The sequence below is a fragment of the Saccoglossus kowalevskii genome, chromosome 1 (assembly GCF_978046115.1).
Source record: "Saccoglossus kowalevskii chromosome 1, keSacKowa6.1, whole genome shotgun sequence".
NCBI lineage: Eukaryota > Metazoa > Hemichordata > Enteropneusta > Harrimaniidae > Saccoglossus > Saccoglossus kowalevskii.
In genome coordinates, this window is record NC_140641.1 from 30214073 (window position 1) to 30228966 (window position 14894).

At 35.3% G+C, this 14894-nt stretch overlaps 1 protein-coding gene and 1 long non-coding RNA gene across 3 annotated transcripts in view; one reads left to right on the plus strand and one right to left on the minus strand.

Annotated features, from left to right (window-relative positions):
• The first annotated feature begins 2985 nt into the window (after positions 1–2985).
• Positions 2986–14894, plus strand: part of LOC146750832 (uncharacterized) — a 31321-nt gene continuing 19412 nt past the window's right edge. The window contains exon 1 of the long non-coding RNA XR_014929744.1: positions 2986–3258. This is a non-coding gene — a long non-coding RNA (uncharacterized LOC146750832). The remainder of the gene's footprint in view (positions 3259–14894) is intronic.
• Positions 5546–14894, minus strand: part of LOC100313721 (Ryk-like tyrosine kinase) — a 40496-nt gene continuing 31147 nt past the window's right edge. For both annotated transcript variants that reach the window (XM_078014281.2, NM_001168176.1), the window contains 9 exon segments: positions 13911–14055; positions 12705–12793; positions 11542–11664; positions 10635–10736; positions 9600–9796; positions 9282–9391; positions 8577–8736; positions 7937–8073; positions 5546–7223 (listed from right to left, as the gene is read on the minus strand). In XM_078014281.2, the coding sequence (XP_077870407.1) occupies positions 7112–7223; positions 7937–8073; positions 8577–8736; positions 9282–9391; positions 9600–9796; positions 10635–10736; positions 11542–11664; positions 12705–12793; positions 13911–14055 (1175 nt within the window). In that variant the 3' untranslated portion in view covers positions 5546–7111.

Consider the following 14894-nt stretch of genomic DNA (forward strand, 5'->3'; position numbering starts at 1 on the left):
TAATGTTATTACTTAAACTTTGAACCGTTAGTTGATGTGTTTTGTTAAGCAGTGGTTGATTTATTTGTTGATGTCACTTGACGATGATTTATCAATGTCTGTTTTGCAGTTCACTAAGTTGTACACCTACATCACATCATTTCGTTATGCACTTCCATTTATTTTATGATTCAATTCAAGATGGTCAAATAGCAACCATTTTAGTGCTAAAAGTCATCAAAGTCAATAATTAATTCCATTTCGGAACCGGATATTGGCTGTTCTTGCAGATGTTGTATTTAAATTTGGTAGTACATTGACCGTGATGGAATCCCTTGACGCACGTCATTTCCCGCTACATAAGATCATTCAAAACGTCCCACTGATAGACTTTTTGTAGCTGTTCCAGGACTGTATCCCAAACATACACATACATCATATATGTTGCCGTACCTTCTACTAATGCATGAAAATAATTTCAATAGGTTTTCGTACGTACATTGAACATGATGAAACTTTTTTGCATTGGTTGCAAAATTGCTGACTAGTGGCCATTTTGTGTAAATCATTGTTGATCCGGGGCCGTATCTATGACAAATTCACAAATAAAGCATTCAATTATTAATTAATACCGTGTACTAATTAATATTAACTAGAAACTTTGCATTTTAGATACAATGATTTATTGCATTACAAATGTTATCAGGGCAAATCTTCATACTAATAAAGCATAACAGATTGTACTGCTTATAGTTTTGTTTCTGTTAGTCCCCAATTAGTCGAAAATTCGGCATATACAATTTACCTTCTGTGCATCCAGAGTCATAACTCAGCTATATATTATTTTTGGTCATCTTTAGCACATACATCACATTAAGGACATGATTCATGTGCAGGAGTTTCATGATTGGACCAAAGATGACAGATATGTGACTATTTTATTTGTGTGACTATACTTGTAAATGAGAAGCATATTATGACTAAATCTTGTCCTGCAAATAAACTAGTAATATCATCTTTGAAGTTCAGAAAAAAAAATGCATACAATAGACATTTATCATGATGCAATCATTTATTTAATTCTCTTGAACATTCTTCATAACTGTCAGTGGCGGATCCAGCAAAATGTATTGGGGGAAGCTTCGCTTAACATTACGGAGCGAAAATTGCAGAGAAGCTATGCATAATCCAGATAATATGAATCGTCATGCGTTTAGGGGGGCATGGCCCCCTGGCCCCTCTGGATCCGCCACTGATAACTGTTACATATACGACATGTTACTTTCTGATGAAATGTTGTTAAACAAATGCGCAGTTATCACCTCGGAGTCCATAAAAACAAAGAAAAACTGTCAAGTGTAATTTGATTCTGTTCGCAAAGACAAAAACCTGTTTCAACAGGGATTTGAAAAAGCGGGTATCGCTGCTGCGTTACATCCAGAACATTTACCTTTTTCACTGGGACTCACAAATTACTAAGTACTACCAGAGGTACATTACTTGGGGTTTGCAACTCGCATAGTACTGTATGGTGACATCATGTCAAGATCCCATTCAAGTCTCTTCTCGTAGATAGCGAGACTGAGGCTACGACCTTCTGACATGACACATATCAATGTTCAAGGTTTGTAATGCAAAAATAAAACTTTTCTTGTCACTATCATAGTGAAAAATGTAATACATCGAAAATGTACAGAAAATATAGTTCTCGTAATCCGTCATATCGTGAGCATTGTATGATCCACCTTGACAACCTAGTATCCTAGTTACCTCGGGCATGCGCATTCGCATTTTTCTGAGTTGGAACGTTTATGCGAGAGCGAGATTGTAACGGGATCTTGGTATCATGTCACCGTAGTTGCAAACCCTAAGTAATGTACCTCTGGTACTACTAATTACCGTAATAATATATCAATATTTATTTCCATTGAATTAATGACCACAATGAATACGTTTATTTTTTGTGTATTTACTTTTGTAGTGTATCTATCATGTCAGTACGTTTTTTTGTGTTGAAGTGTGCGTGGAGAAAAAATACGTTGTTTGGCGGTCATTTTGAATTTATAATAAAGTCATTAACGACATCTTGAATTAGCAACTCAGTCTTTTCGCTAAATTCGCGAAAAAAACATGTTTTACAGTATTACGCTTTTATTCCCTTTTATACCATATATATATATATATAGCCATATTCTTTTGCGCAAGATTCGGCGAAGCCGGCGATGCTCGGCAATGTATGATATTTGTTTCGCTTTCATATTATTTATAAGAAATTCACTTCAGTTTCCTAATTTTATAAAATAATCACATCGATATTCACTTTCTATAACTCAAACAGGTCATTTTTACAATTTTTATAAAATTTTCACTTCGTTTTTTAAAGTTTTTAAAAAGCATCACTTTGATTTTTACACCTTTTAAAACGGGTACTTCGCACTTCGTTTTTTACCCATGTGGAGGCCCATTTGTGAGGTGGATTTACTGGCGAACCTAATGTTGTGTATTTTGAGAAAGACTGGCCAAATGTTGATTGATCGCAGCATACGAAAAGAGTAATAATAAGGCTGCATGGGATTGTGTTGACAAGTTGGTTGGTAATTTCTCTTAAAACCGCAACTTGACAACACATTAAAAGAAACACACTACCTATACTGTATGCTTTTATACATTAATTCCCGCTTGCCTAGGAATTTATGTTCCCAATTCGCCACATGACAACACTATGTCATATACATGACGAGTACATTTTTAACACATCAATTCAGATGTTTTTGTGCATTTATTGTGTTTCATTTATTCATGATGCCCATATTATATAATCAATGCCAGTTGAACTAAGACACTGAAGAATAACTAAGCAAAGAACATAGGAAAGTGCAAAAATTTCAAAGTAAATATGGTAATGTAGTGCAGACTTGGACCCAATTCCGGGTAAGGGTTTTAGAACGGATGAAGCATTAGCCAATAAGAAAGTCTGTACCACAAAATCTTCGTGACGTTACTCACTTTCACCTCGTGACATTTGGGATGACGCGCTGTGTGGCAGGCAAATCAGCTGGTGGAACCAAAACACAACTGACAGCAGTGCTGTTACTTTATTTACCGCCATAAGATGCCGACAACCTGTTGTGTGGTAAGGCACATGGCCCGTAATTTCAAAAACACAGTAACGTGAAATGTTTTCCAAATATAATTGCCACCGTCACTCAGAATATGCAGCAAAAAAAGGAGCACTAAAACGAGACTCTGGCGGAAGTAGCATGGATGCTTTATTTAAAGGTGAGAAAGAATATTATTATGGAATGGAATACTATAAACTCTGAATGGGAAGATGATAGAAAATTTCTGTGCAAATTGTTTTATTTCGCATATTATTTTTTCGTCGCGACCATAGTATTTACATTCTCAGAGCACGCCACCAACGGCAGCAATCTGTCGGGACTTGGAAAATAGTTGGCTAGTTCCCGCCTTTCGCTGGTTCCCGGCGTCCTTTGCGAATGGCCAGTAGAACGCAGGTAACTAGTAATCACCATATTGTTCCATTTGGGCCGGTTTTCCGGCCGGAAGGCACGTGACTGAGTGACGTAATTTGAAAACATTCCAAGTTCCGTTCTGCGTAAATATGTCTATAATACTACAATAAAGCCATGCTCAAACATACTGCCTGCTTAGATTTACACATTTGAGATGTTTCTGACATTCCTCGCTGTTTCTGTGAAAATTTATAACAAAAGAAACAGTTTTTTATTCACCCAACTTTCGAAAGTAAAAGGAAACCCCTGAACGGCCACTAGCGTAAGCGCTGACGTCAGGTGACAGAGAGAAATAGAACAAGCAACGAGAAAGTGATGGACCAATCAGAATGCCGGATTCATTACTAGTTACCGGCCTCTTGTGGCTTGGTACGCCATGACACTTGAGGCGGGAACCAGCCAAGTTCCCGCCTTGGCTGGTTCCCGCCTCAAGTGTCATGGCGTACCAAGCCACAAGAGGCCGGTAACTAGTAACGGTTCTGGCATTCTGATTGGTACATCACTTTCTCGTTGCTTGTTCCATTTCCCTTAGTTACCTGATGTCAGCGCTTACGCTCGTGGCCGTTCAGAGGTTTGTTTCCTTTTGCTTTCGAAAGTTGGGCGAATAAAAAGAATTGTTTCTTTTGTTATAAATTTGCACAGAACATATCAAATCTGTAAATCTAAGCAGGCAGTATGTATGAGCATGGCTTTATTGTAGCATTACAGACACGTTTACGCAAAACGGAACTTGTAATGTTTTCAAATTACGTCACCCAGTCGCGTTCCTTCCGGCCGGAAAACCGGCCCAAATGGAACAATATGGCGATTACTAGTTACCGGCGTCCTACCTGCCATTCGCAAAGGACGCCGGGAACCAGCGTAGTTCCCGCCTCAAGTGTCATTACACAAGACGCCAGTAACCATTGACGCTGCAGGTCGGCGTCTTCTACACCGACAGCGCTTCCTGTGATGACACAACGCGCCAGTAACTAGTAACGAATCCGGCATTCTGATTGGTCCATCACTTTCTCGTTGCTTGTTCTATTTTTGCACCCCAGTCTCACTACTTCCGGGAAAGTCGTCTATGCCAATTTTACCATATAACAGCTATGTTTTCAAAGCAATATAATTAATATTACCTTTATGTCCTTATGTCTGACCCTTAAATTTAGCAAGGCAGTGAAAGTGAGTTTTTGAACCCCCTATTCAAAAGTGCTGGCTACGGGCCTGCGTCCTTTGGTTTTATCTATCCCTATCAAAGAACAAGATCCTTTTGATGCTGTAATTTTGAAATTTTACAACGATGTGAAGTTAGCGTGTAGCATAAAATTTATCTATAAATATTTGTGCACACACTATTTGTTGAATTTGTCATGATTTTGTTCAATTTACCTTGACCTTGCCTGTTGAATATAACCCAAGAGCTAAAAATAGTTTCTTCTGACCACAAATACAGGAGCTGTTTTAAAATAGCCTGAAGTCATTACAACTCCAGTGAAATGTTGTTCGCTGCCATAAGTTGAGTCTCAAAAGTAATGTACAGCAAGCCTAATACTTAAATGAACATTCTCATTCATTCAATGTTATCACGTATCCTCGGGGGCGGAGCTACGTCACGGACGTTCTACGTTGCTAAGACGCGCATCACTGTACCACGTATTTCTATGGACTTTGTGCGCGCTGCTGTGGAACGCCGGTGGAGCCGGTGAAAAATCGAGAAAATAACACAAACTCAACTTTGAAGTAATCCTGAACAACCAAATTTATATATGTTACACACATAGGGATAATCTTGTTACACTGTTCAGGGGACTCTCAACAACCATCGCAAAGTACCGTTTTCTATGGGTTTTGGGTCTTTGTTTTCACCGTGAGGGTTGCCAGGCGGTAGAAAATGCCCGGATGTCCGCCCCCGAAGATTACCATAGTGGTATTAAAATTAAAGTTAATCGCTGATAAAAACAATGACAGGTTTCTATACTCCTATACATTCTCATTACATTCATATGCATTTGGGGAGGGGGTGTGTGAAAACAATATAAACAGCCATGTACAACAAGAAACGTGATATTTATATTTACTTCATACAGTAAATAACAAAGTCTGGATAAAAACTATATGTACACAACATTTAAATAAATGTGATTTTTAGAGAAAGTTTAAGAAAGATAAAAATCTGACATTCACTGGTTCAGAAGTGAGTAATAGAAAAAGCATTGAAATATATTTAAAACTCTGAGCTCTATTTGGACGTCCTCCGCTTCAATGCCAAAATTTATTACAGAGCAGAAAAAATGAAAGAGCGCCCCCATAATTTTTGTATGTAATAAATAAATCAACTCAAGAGGGCGCTCTTTGTGTCTTGATTTGATTTAGAAAATACGTAACCAGGGAAATAACAATTGGTGGGACCTACCATACTACACCTTATACAGCATGGGAAACAAAAGTTTGTTGTGAATGATACTGCATTTTCAGATCAGTACTATTCAAACAACTATTATAAAATAATAATAATAAATAAATAAAACTAAAATAAATACATGCAAAAAAAACATCACAGTATGTAAATAAAAAGATACCCTGAATCAGCTTGTGGTTGCCATAGTAACATGAAGAGAAGGTAGAAAATGAGAAACATTAAATACAGCTACACAAATTTGATCAAAACAGGAAATGGCTAGTTCATTATATGCCAAAAAATTGCGAAGTTATTAAAAAAAGTATAAGAGAACAATATGACTGTAAATCAATACATATTCAAATATTCTTGATCATTTGAACAATTTGAGCTCAAATATTTTAGGTAAAGTTTATTGGCCACTACAAGTGAATATTTATCAAACTAAAGGCAGTAGTCAGAGCACTGTATAACTTTGAAATACCTTGTTAAACCGTACAAAATATTACAAAATAAAATTAATTTGAACACACATCCATGAAAGTGAGCAATGATGTACATACACTACATGCAAGAAATGTATTGGTAAAGAATCTTTTTTTTTTTAAATGACATTTTGGCACAAATTTTTTTTTTCTCAAAATATATATAGATATTTACATGTACATAAAAACAAGCACGCACAATGTGGATAATCTCCAAGATCTTGGCTAGTGTTATCTTTTACATCTGTATAGCTACTGCAGTGCAAATTAGTTCAACATGGTTGCAGAGTTCCCTTTGGTATTACAGATCGGGTTCTTTTATTACCAGTGCCATGATGTATCACACATCCTCTGCATGATAATTAATATTTCCCATTATGCCCTGCAGTCAATGAGGTCAGTGACCCCAGGATTTTAAAAACTAAGTGCAAACACGTATGTCACAATGTAGCACAAATTGTCTGGTATAAATACTGTACAAACAGTGAACGTCCATGTAAACACAGAAAAAGTCAGTCAATATGGCTGAAGACACTGTAACCGTGAAAGCAGTGAAAGCAGATTTGTTTGCATAATCAATCCAATGTCAGTTTCCGCTTGCAGTCCACAAGTAGCAAAATCCTGAATCAAACAGGATAACTGACGGCTCCACTGGACTTGATGCAAACCATAGATATCCGAGTAAAAACGTGAAAATGCTCTGCGTCCCGGATGCTTAGAAAGATTTCTGATTAGATATATATCCCCAGAGCTCGATGAAAATCCATTAAAATTGAGAGAAGGTGGGCAAATGTTGGTCGATCGCCTGGCGAGAGGGCCCAGCAGCAGGCCATCACCGAAAACCTATAAAAAAACAACAACATTAGCTATCTGCCAAGTGGAATAAATGAGCATTACTGTTAAAATCGTACCCTGCCATATGACCTTTGACCAGCAGTCAGGTGACAGGGTAAAGGTACACAATACACAATAGCTGATTAAGTTGTGAAAACATTTAAATCTTCTGTTCTATGGTATTTTAATAGACTCTGGGAGGACTAAATTTGAAAAATTGATAATATATCCAAAAATGTTTCTGTAATAAATTTTTCCCTTGTGGCAAAAAATTGGGATTGCATGGTTTCCATAATGAAAAATACTAGTAATGCCATATTAAAATAGTTATTATTTTGCAAGTTTGATAAAGACGAGATAAAAGTCATTTCAATCGGAAGAAAATATTAATATTGTTGAAGAGCAGCATGACATGCATTTGCTTATTTCAGGAAGGTTAAAAATAGATATTAAGTTAAAAGTCTACTCAGTAATGAAAATACCTAGAATTTATCAATAATTTAATTCCCAAACAATATAGCCTATTTTTTTTTTTTTTAGACATGATGGTTAATATTCTGCTAAATTTCTCAAAATACAGAATGTTGTTTATTATTAGAATATAACCATAGCTCCATGCTTGTACATGACGGCCCGAAAAAACACACTGTCACGTGATTTATGACCAAGTTTCTAAAAGTATACAGATAGACAAATTTGAATGAATGTGTATGAACACTTACAGCTCATCTGGACAGTTTGCAGGCTGTGCCATTCTGTAACCATTCTTGAGATAGGCGGCCATTTCAAATGGGTCAACGTCAGCATACGGTGTCTGTCCAAGGGTCATCAGTTCCCACAATGTAACTCCAAATGACCACTGCAAACAATGCAAAATTCACACAAAGTCACCACAAATACTAGATCAAATCTACCATGTGGATTTTGCTTGTCATTGTGATTATGGTACAGAAAAAATATATACTGGGGTACCTATATATTTTTGTTCACAGCTATGCAATGAAAGGGACAATCAACAAGTTGTTGTATGCTACAGTAGTTGCAGTGTGTCGCTAAAGAAAGGACAATACTGGTATGATCGAGCTTCCGTACCACTCCCTAAATCATATCACTCAGAAATGATTTCCACAAATCTTGGTCATCTTCAAGAAGATTGATTGTGAATCAGTCACAATTTTGAAGGCCAATTTTGAATATGTGTAGTCTCATAAAAGAAATCTACATGGGCATGCTCCTACTCTTCCCCTCAGGACTTCTCTAACCGTCTAGAGTATGTGTTTTAAAAATAAATTTCAAGATTCATTGATACACAAAACACTTGCATCTCCTCATTAAAAACAAGGTTATTGAGAGATAACTCACCACGTCACTCGTTGGCAGGTACTTCTTTTCTATAAGACTCTCTATAGCTAACCATTTAACGGGTCTGTTTTCATTATCACCGAGACATGTATAATCTTGTGGAAATAAATCCCTTGCTAGCGCATTGTCTGTTATCTTCACATTATAGTCTTCGTCAATTCTAAGAGAGAGAAGTCGGATATTAGTTTGATCTCAAGTAACTGATGTGCTGATTAAATTGAAAAAAATATCACTTTCTTCGTACATGTAGTTTCAATTAATTAAATAAATTAACTGCGTTATGCTCCACTGAGATACAAAAAAACATTGACTGGGTCACAGTATAACAGTTTGAGATGTGAGAGTCTGAATGAAATTTTCCACGAGAATCTATGCTATTGTATTGGTTTCCATGGTGACAATATTTGATCTAAGTCAGAGGCATTTTTAGTGATAGGCTGATACATTATAATTTGAATCATTTATATTCTGTGTTTTCAATGAGATAATGTTTTCCCTTTACATGAGATCATCATTAAACTGCACATTTTTTGGGAGCAAACTAGTAGGATGGGATGGATAAATTGATGGGACCCATATCGAACTTGACACATCACAATGACTGCCTTTTATTTTGACTCAAACTTCCTATGAATACATAGCAATGCATGGCATCAATCTGACATGTACTTCCATTTGGGGGGGGGGGGTCTTGCATTAACTTACACACAGTTCCGCGTAGCAAGATCTCTGTGGACGATTTTCTGTTTGCCGAGATATTGCATACCTCGCGTTATCTGAATACCCATGTATACTAAATCTCGAGTTGAAAGACCCTGAAATAAAAAAAAAAGAAGAAATTATAGAAAATATTATAAAAGTAGACAAAATAAACACTGTTTTTGAAACTAATCACTTTTTTGCTAGAATGCAACCCCCAGCCATCTTTTTTTCACTTGCAAGTTATTTAATGTACGTCTGTATTTAGCGTATTAATATATTTTCCTATTTTTTCATCCAAGAATCCACAATTACAATGCCTACCTGATGTGCATCAGATATTCGACCATTTTTCAAAAAATGTTTCAAGTTTCCATACTGCATGTGGGCTAGTAAGATCAATGGCTGTTTTTCATCTTCCAAACAAACATACATGATAGGTAATATGCTTCGGTGATTTAATTCATGTAACATGCAGCTCTCTTTGATTAACAATGATCTTTGCTCTTCAGAAGCTTGATCTAAAATGGAAAAGACAATTCAACCAATAAAATTAAATCGCTGCAATTAATGTTTTACTATAGAGAGCTAGAATTGTGAACTTTAAGTTCTGATTGTATTTGTTTTTATTATAGAACCGATGTAACCACGGAATGAAATTGTTCAGTGAGTGAAAAGTTGTACAACAAATGCAGATGACGATGACAAAGTCAATCCAAACTGTAATAACCAAATCTAGGCAGATTGTTCAGGCCAACACTGTATCATTGGCCAAATTGGAAATTGGCGCTTTCGGATCTACTTGAAATTCTTAATTTTTGAACACAAATATCAACCTGCAAATGCACGGTGTGTGGTGTATTATTGAAAAATACTCTCATATAACAGTATGGGTCAAGCAGCACTGCAGAATACTAAATTGAGAATAATTAATTAATTTTTATAAAAGAAGGAGTTATGATAAAATTATACATTATGATTTGGCACTGCATGAAAGTGGTCACTATAGGCAGGTGGTCTTTGTATAGAGGTGGTCACTAACACAGGTTTGACTGTATATGAATTAGAATCACTGTATATAGATATATAAGTTATCTACCCATATCTAATAAGTTCTTAATATTTTAGCTGGAATTAATTTTTGCTGAAAAAACTTTTTGGTTTTTTTGTATGGAATTTATTGTCACTGATTTTTGATGAGTTGAATGTGAGACATAGGAAAAAATTTGCTGGATTTTATTTAGTGAAAATAAATTCCAAGCGGAAATAAAGTATTCTACAGTATTACAATTAATTGTGGGGAACATACAATGTCTGATTATGATGCATGGTATATACAAGGTGATAATTAAACATTACCTGTAACTGTTTTAATAAATACTTCTATTTCTTCTTCATGCTGTGATTCACTGTCTTTGGTGGATGTAACAACATAACCATGATAAATACGACCAAATGTTCCTATCAATGATAAAAATAGTACTTTAATCAGTGCAATTAATCATAAATCAACTGTGTTATCAATAGGGAACAAATAAAAATTATGTAATTAATTCACTATCAAAATATATGTACAATGTATACCCCCAATCAAACATAGTGGATATTAATACAACCATGGTTGACAAATATGACTTGCTTGAACAATGACGACAAGATAAAAACTATTATTGTACATAAACTATTATTATACATCTGTCACCATAATGCCAAAAGTTACAGCATGTCGTAATTTTCTGGTATTTGCATCCTACCATATAAGGAAATGCAAATTCCAAATATGAAACGACTACGTGCATAAGCGCTCTCTAACAACAAAAACAAACATGACACCCCCCAGGGTACTTTGCTAAATCTGTTCTAAACATTTCGGCATTCCCATGATGTATCCTTGGGAGGAAAAGATGTATACCGGTATACATAAGGTTATTATGTGAATACCACAAGTATGCACTCTGACAGTATGCAGTCACATCTTTCCCGCTGCCTGTCGTTCGTTACTCTCCCTGTACTGTCTTAGGAGATTTTGTTCGCATAATCACTTCAGATTAAATTATTCAACCAATCACTGAATATTTTACTTCTTTTTCATTTGAAACACAAATTTAGAGTGGACGTTGAAAATTACCTGTTTGACATTTGCGGTAGTTCGTCAGATTTATGTGTGACTTTCACAATAAAAACAAAACGACAACAACAGTAATTAAAGTTAAGTGAAGAAAAAAACAATACAGTTTATTTTAATCAGCTTAGCCTCAACACCTACCTTCTTGTAAAATGTCTCCAAGTGTAATTTGACTTCGTTCAATGGCAATGTTTTTAAGCTTTGTCTTGAATTCATCTGTTGTTAATTCCTTTGCTGGGTAAAATCTATTCATATCATTATAAACTGAGAAAAAATAAAAGACAAGTGTAAGTACACAAGTAAAAATTGCTAAAATGTAGACAGTATCAAAGAGTAAATGAAAAAAAAACACATAGTGAAACTATAAGCCTTACTCGATCATTCCCAATATTGGGTATAAAAGCCACCCTGACACTTGCACGTCTTTTGGCCACGATTTTGTCATGGAAAGTCATGCCATTTTGGGGCACGAACTGGGAGGCTCCTGCACTGTTCACGTCTAGTTCACGAATGCGTGCCCATCAGCATCCACATTAACACGAACTGGCATGACGAGTTCATGCATGGTTTGTGCATATTTTACACACTTTCCCGCATTGGCACTACGAGTTTGCACAATTTGGATGTGAGCTGTTGGTAAACTATTCGTGGCAATTGTGGGTGTGTCAGGGTGGCTTTACACACAAAACAATGAGGTATTTAGAACAGTAATTCTATGAACCTCTATACTGTATTTTCTCTATTTGAAGCTCATATGCATCTCTATTGGAGATGTGCTTCTAATAGAAAAAAACAATATACCATACACATATTTGTGAGCATAAATATTACCTCTGACACAATATGTCACAGATATTAATGTGGTTATATATACTGTGAAATCAGTTTTGTTTTATGGCTCAGAGACTTGGCAAACAACCTCAGAATGCAACAGAAAAATTCTTTAAAAGCCATTAAAAACTGCTTAAAAATAATACTGGGAATATGGTGGCCGAACAAAGAACTTTGGTAACCAGATATCTCCCACGAATCAGCTGAAGAAAAGATAGACATGTATTGGTCATACACTATGGAAAGGAAGCGAAACCATCACTAGAAAAGCATCGCAATGGAATCCACAGCAGAAGAGAAAAAGATAAAGGCCAAGAAACACCTGGTGTAGAACATGGGAACATGAAATGAAGAAGAAATGAAGGCACAACTTGCACACAATTACCAAACTAGCCCAGAGCACCCAGAGCAGACAAAAGTGGAGCGAGACTGTGGATTTGAACATAATGTATATCAGATTTATTGAGACTCACCTCGGCCATTGAGATTATTTGTTTTGTTATCGACTTTGTTGTATGGGTTTACTGGATGGTGTGGCAAATGCACAGAACTACCATTTTCACTGCAAATGAATGGCAATTATAATTAATCCACTGAAGTGCAACTTTGGCAAAGGTTTTTAAAATAATAAGCTATTAACACTTTGAGGGGCGTATTTTTTTTCCACTCAACATGGTGTAATTTTTGACCAAATGTTGACAAAATTTGTCATTACTTCTAGTTTCTGATCAAAAAATTTTGTGAAATTTTCTGTGGAAAAGAGCAGACTATAAAGTTGTCTTTGATGCTCAGAAGGTTAAGGAAGGTCAAACCATTTGAAGATTATATGTCATGGTCGTCATACTTTCATACTGAGTTTATCTTATCAGAATACCGAAAACAGGAAAAAAAAATTGGGAATTTTTTGAGCTCTACAAATCTGTAATATTATGAAAAATAGTTAAAATGTGTTGTTTTTACATTGGTTTCTATAGTGAGATTATTTACTCGGTATTCATATCTCAAAATTTGACATGGGATGATAAAAATTGTATATTATTATTGATATAAAATCCAACATTGTGAAATCATTTCAGAAAATTAACATATATATAATTTAGTGAGTTTTCAGGGTAATACTACTGTAATATCTGTATTAGAAGCCATGGCTTCTATTAAAATGGTACAATGCAACAGAGGGGATGCGGCTTCTATTAGAGCATCTACACATGAGAAATGATGAATTTTTGGTTCTCAATTATTCAAAAAGAATTCATGCGACTTCTATTAGGGATGCGACTTCTAATACAGATTTTACTGTAGTTTTGAATTATGTACAATAGAAGTTTATCTCCCATAATGCATTGCATATATGAGCCTTAACATGCAAAATTTGAATTTGGTTCAGACGGCCTTGAATGCAAACTGTATATTTGGTGTGTATCAGGTGCTAAAATATTTACGTGGAATCAAATTACTAAATCAGCTAATCTACGGTTCTAAATATAGCATCAGTGGATGGCCATTGAACAGAAGTATAATAGTCTTGGAAAAGTCAAGTGATTATCGAGGAGAGATAATACTGATCAACGTAATGGACTACAGGTGCACTGTTACAGCACTCTAATCATTACCATGACAACACCATCAATTTTTTCTGTCGCATGATTGACTTTCTGAATCAAAATAGCTAGCTTTACCTGACTCTGTCTGATGGCTTCATTGATTGGACGTGTACAAAAGCCACAATCATGGCAATCAAGAAAATAACTCCGCAGACTACACCAACAGCTATGTAGAACACGCTAGTAGAGGTCACTGCCCTGGGATGGAGTTGATTTGAAACTAAAGAGAAAAATAGCAAACTTAGTTAATAAACTTTCAAAATAATTGGTTATTCTGTTTATAATAATCTACGCTGTATGCGAAAACTGTAACATGATGTCATAACAACAGTTTTTTTGATTGCTGGTGACGACGATACATGCAAAATATTGGGAAAAACATGAATAAATATTTAACATAATAAATTGTTAATTTATACATAATTGCTCTCTTTGCATTTATTTATTACATTTTATATATATATTTTTTTCACATAAATAAATCAAGTATTCTGTTGAAAAAATATAAGAGCAAAATATCAACAATTTCCCCCAGTGAAGAGATAAACACGGTAAACGACTTTAATTTTTTGTGGGTCATTAAAGTTGCACTCTGATATTATTCATTTAGCTGTCTTAAACTATTATATAAAATATTTGATCATCAGAATTTGTATGGACTGTGGGAAATGGACAGTAAACATTTTAATTTCAAATACTCATTAGCACATCTGAACACTGACGTGTGTCAGTGATCTATTTGATTGTGTGTTTGAATTTGCAATATAATAGTTCCTAGACCCCAATAAAGCAATATACTGTAAAATGCTTTATTTTAACTGGAATAAGTTTTCGCTGAAAAGACATTTTGGGTGTTTTTTATTGAATTTAATTTCACTGATTTTTGACAAGTTGAATGTAAAGTATAGGAAAAAAAGTATAATCACTAGATTATAATTTCACTGAACCATTCCTTCAGCGAAAATAGTGAAAATGAATTCCAAGCGAAAATAAAGTATTTTATAGTAAATGTTCTCAGAGTACAACATCAGGATGTGAAGTTCAAGTGGCTATTGTCAA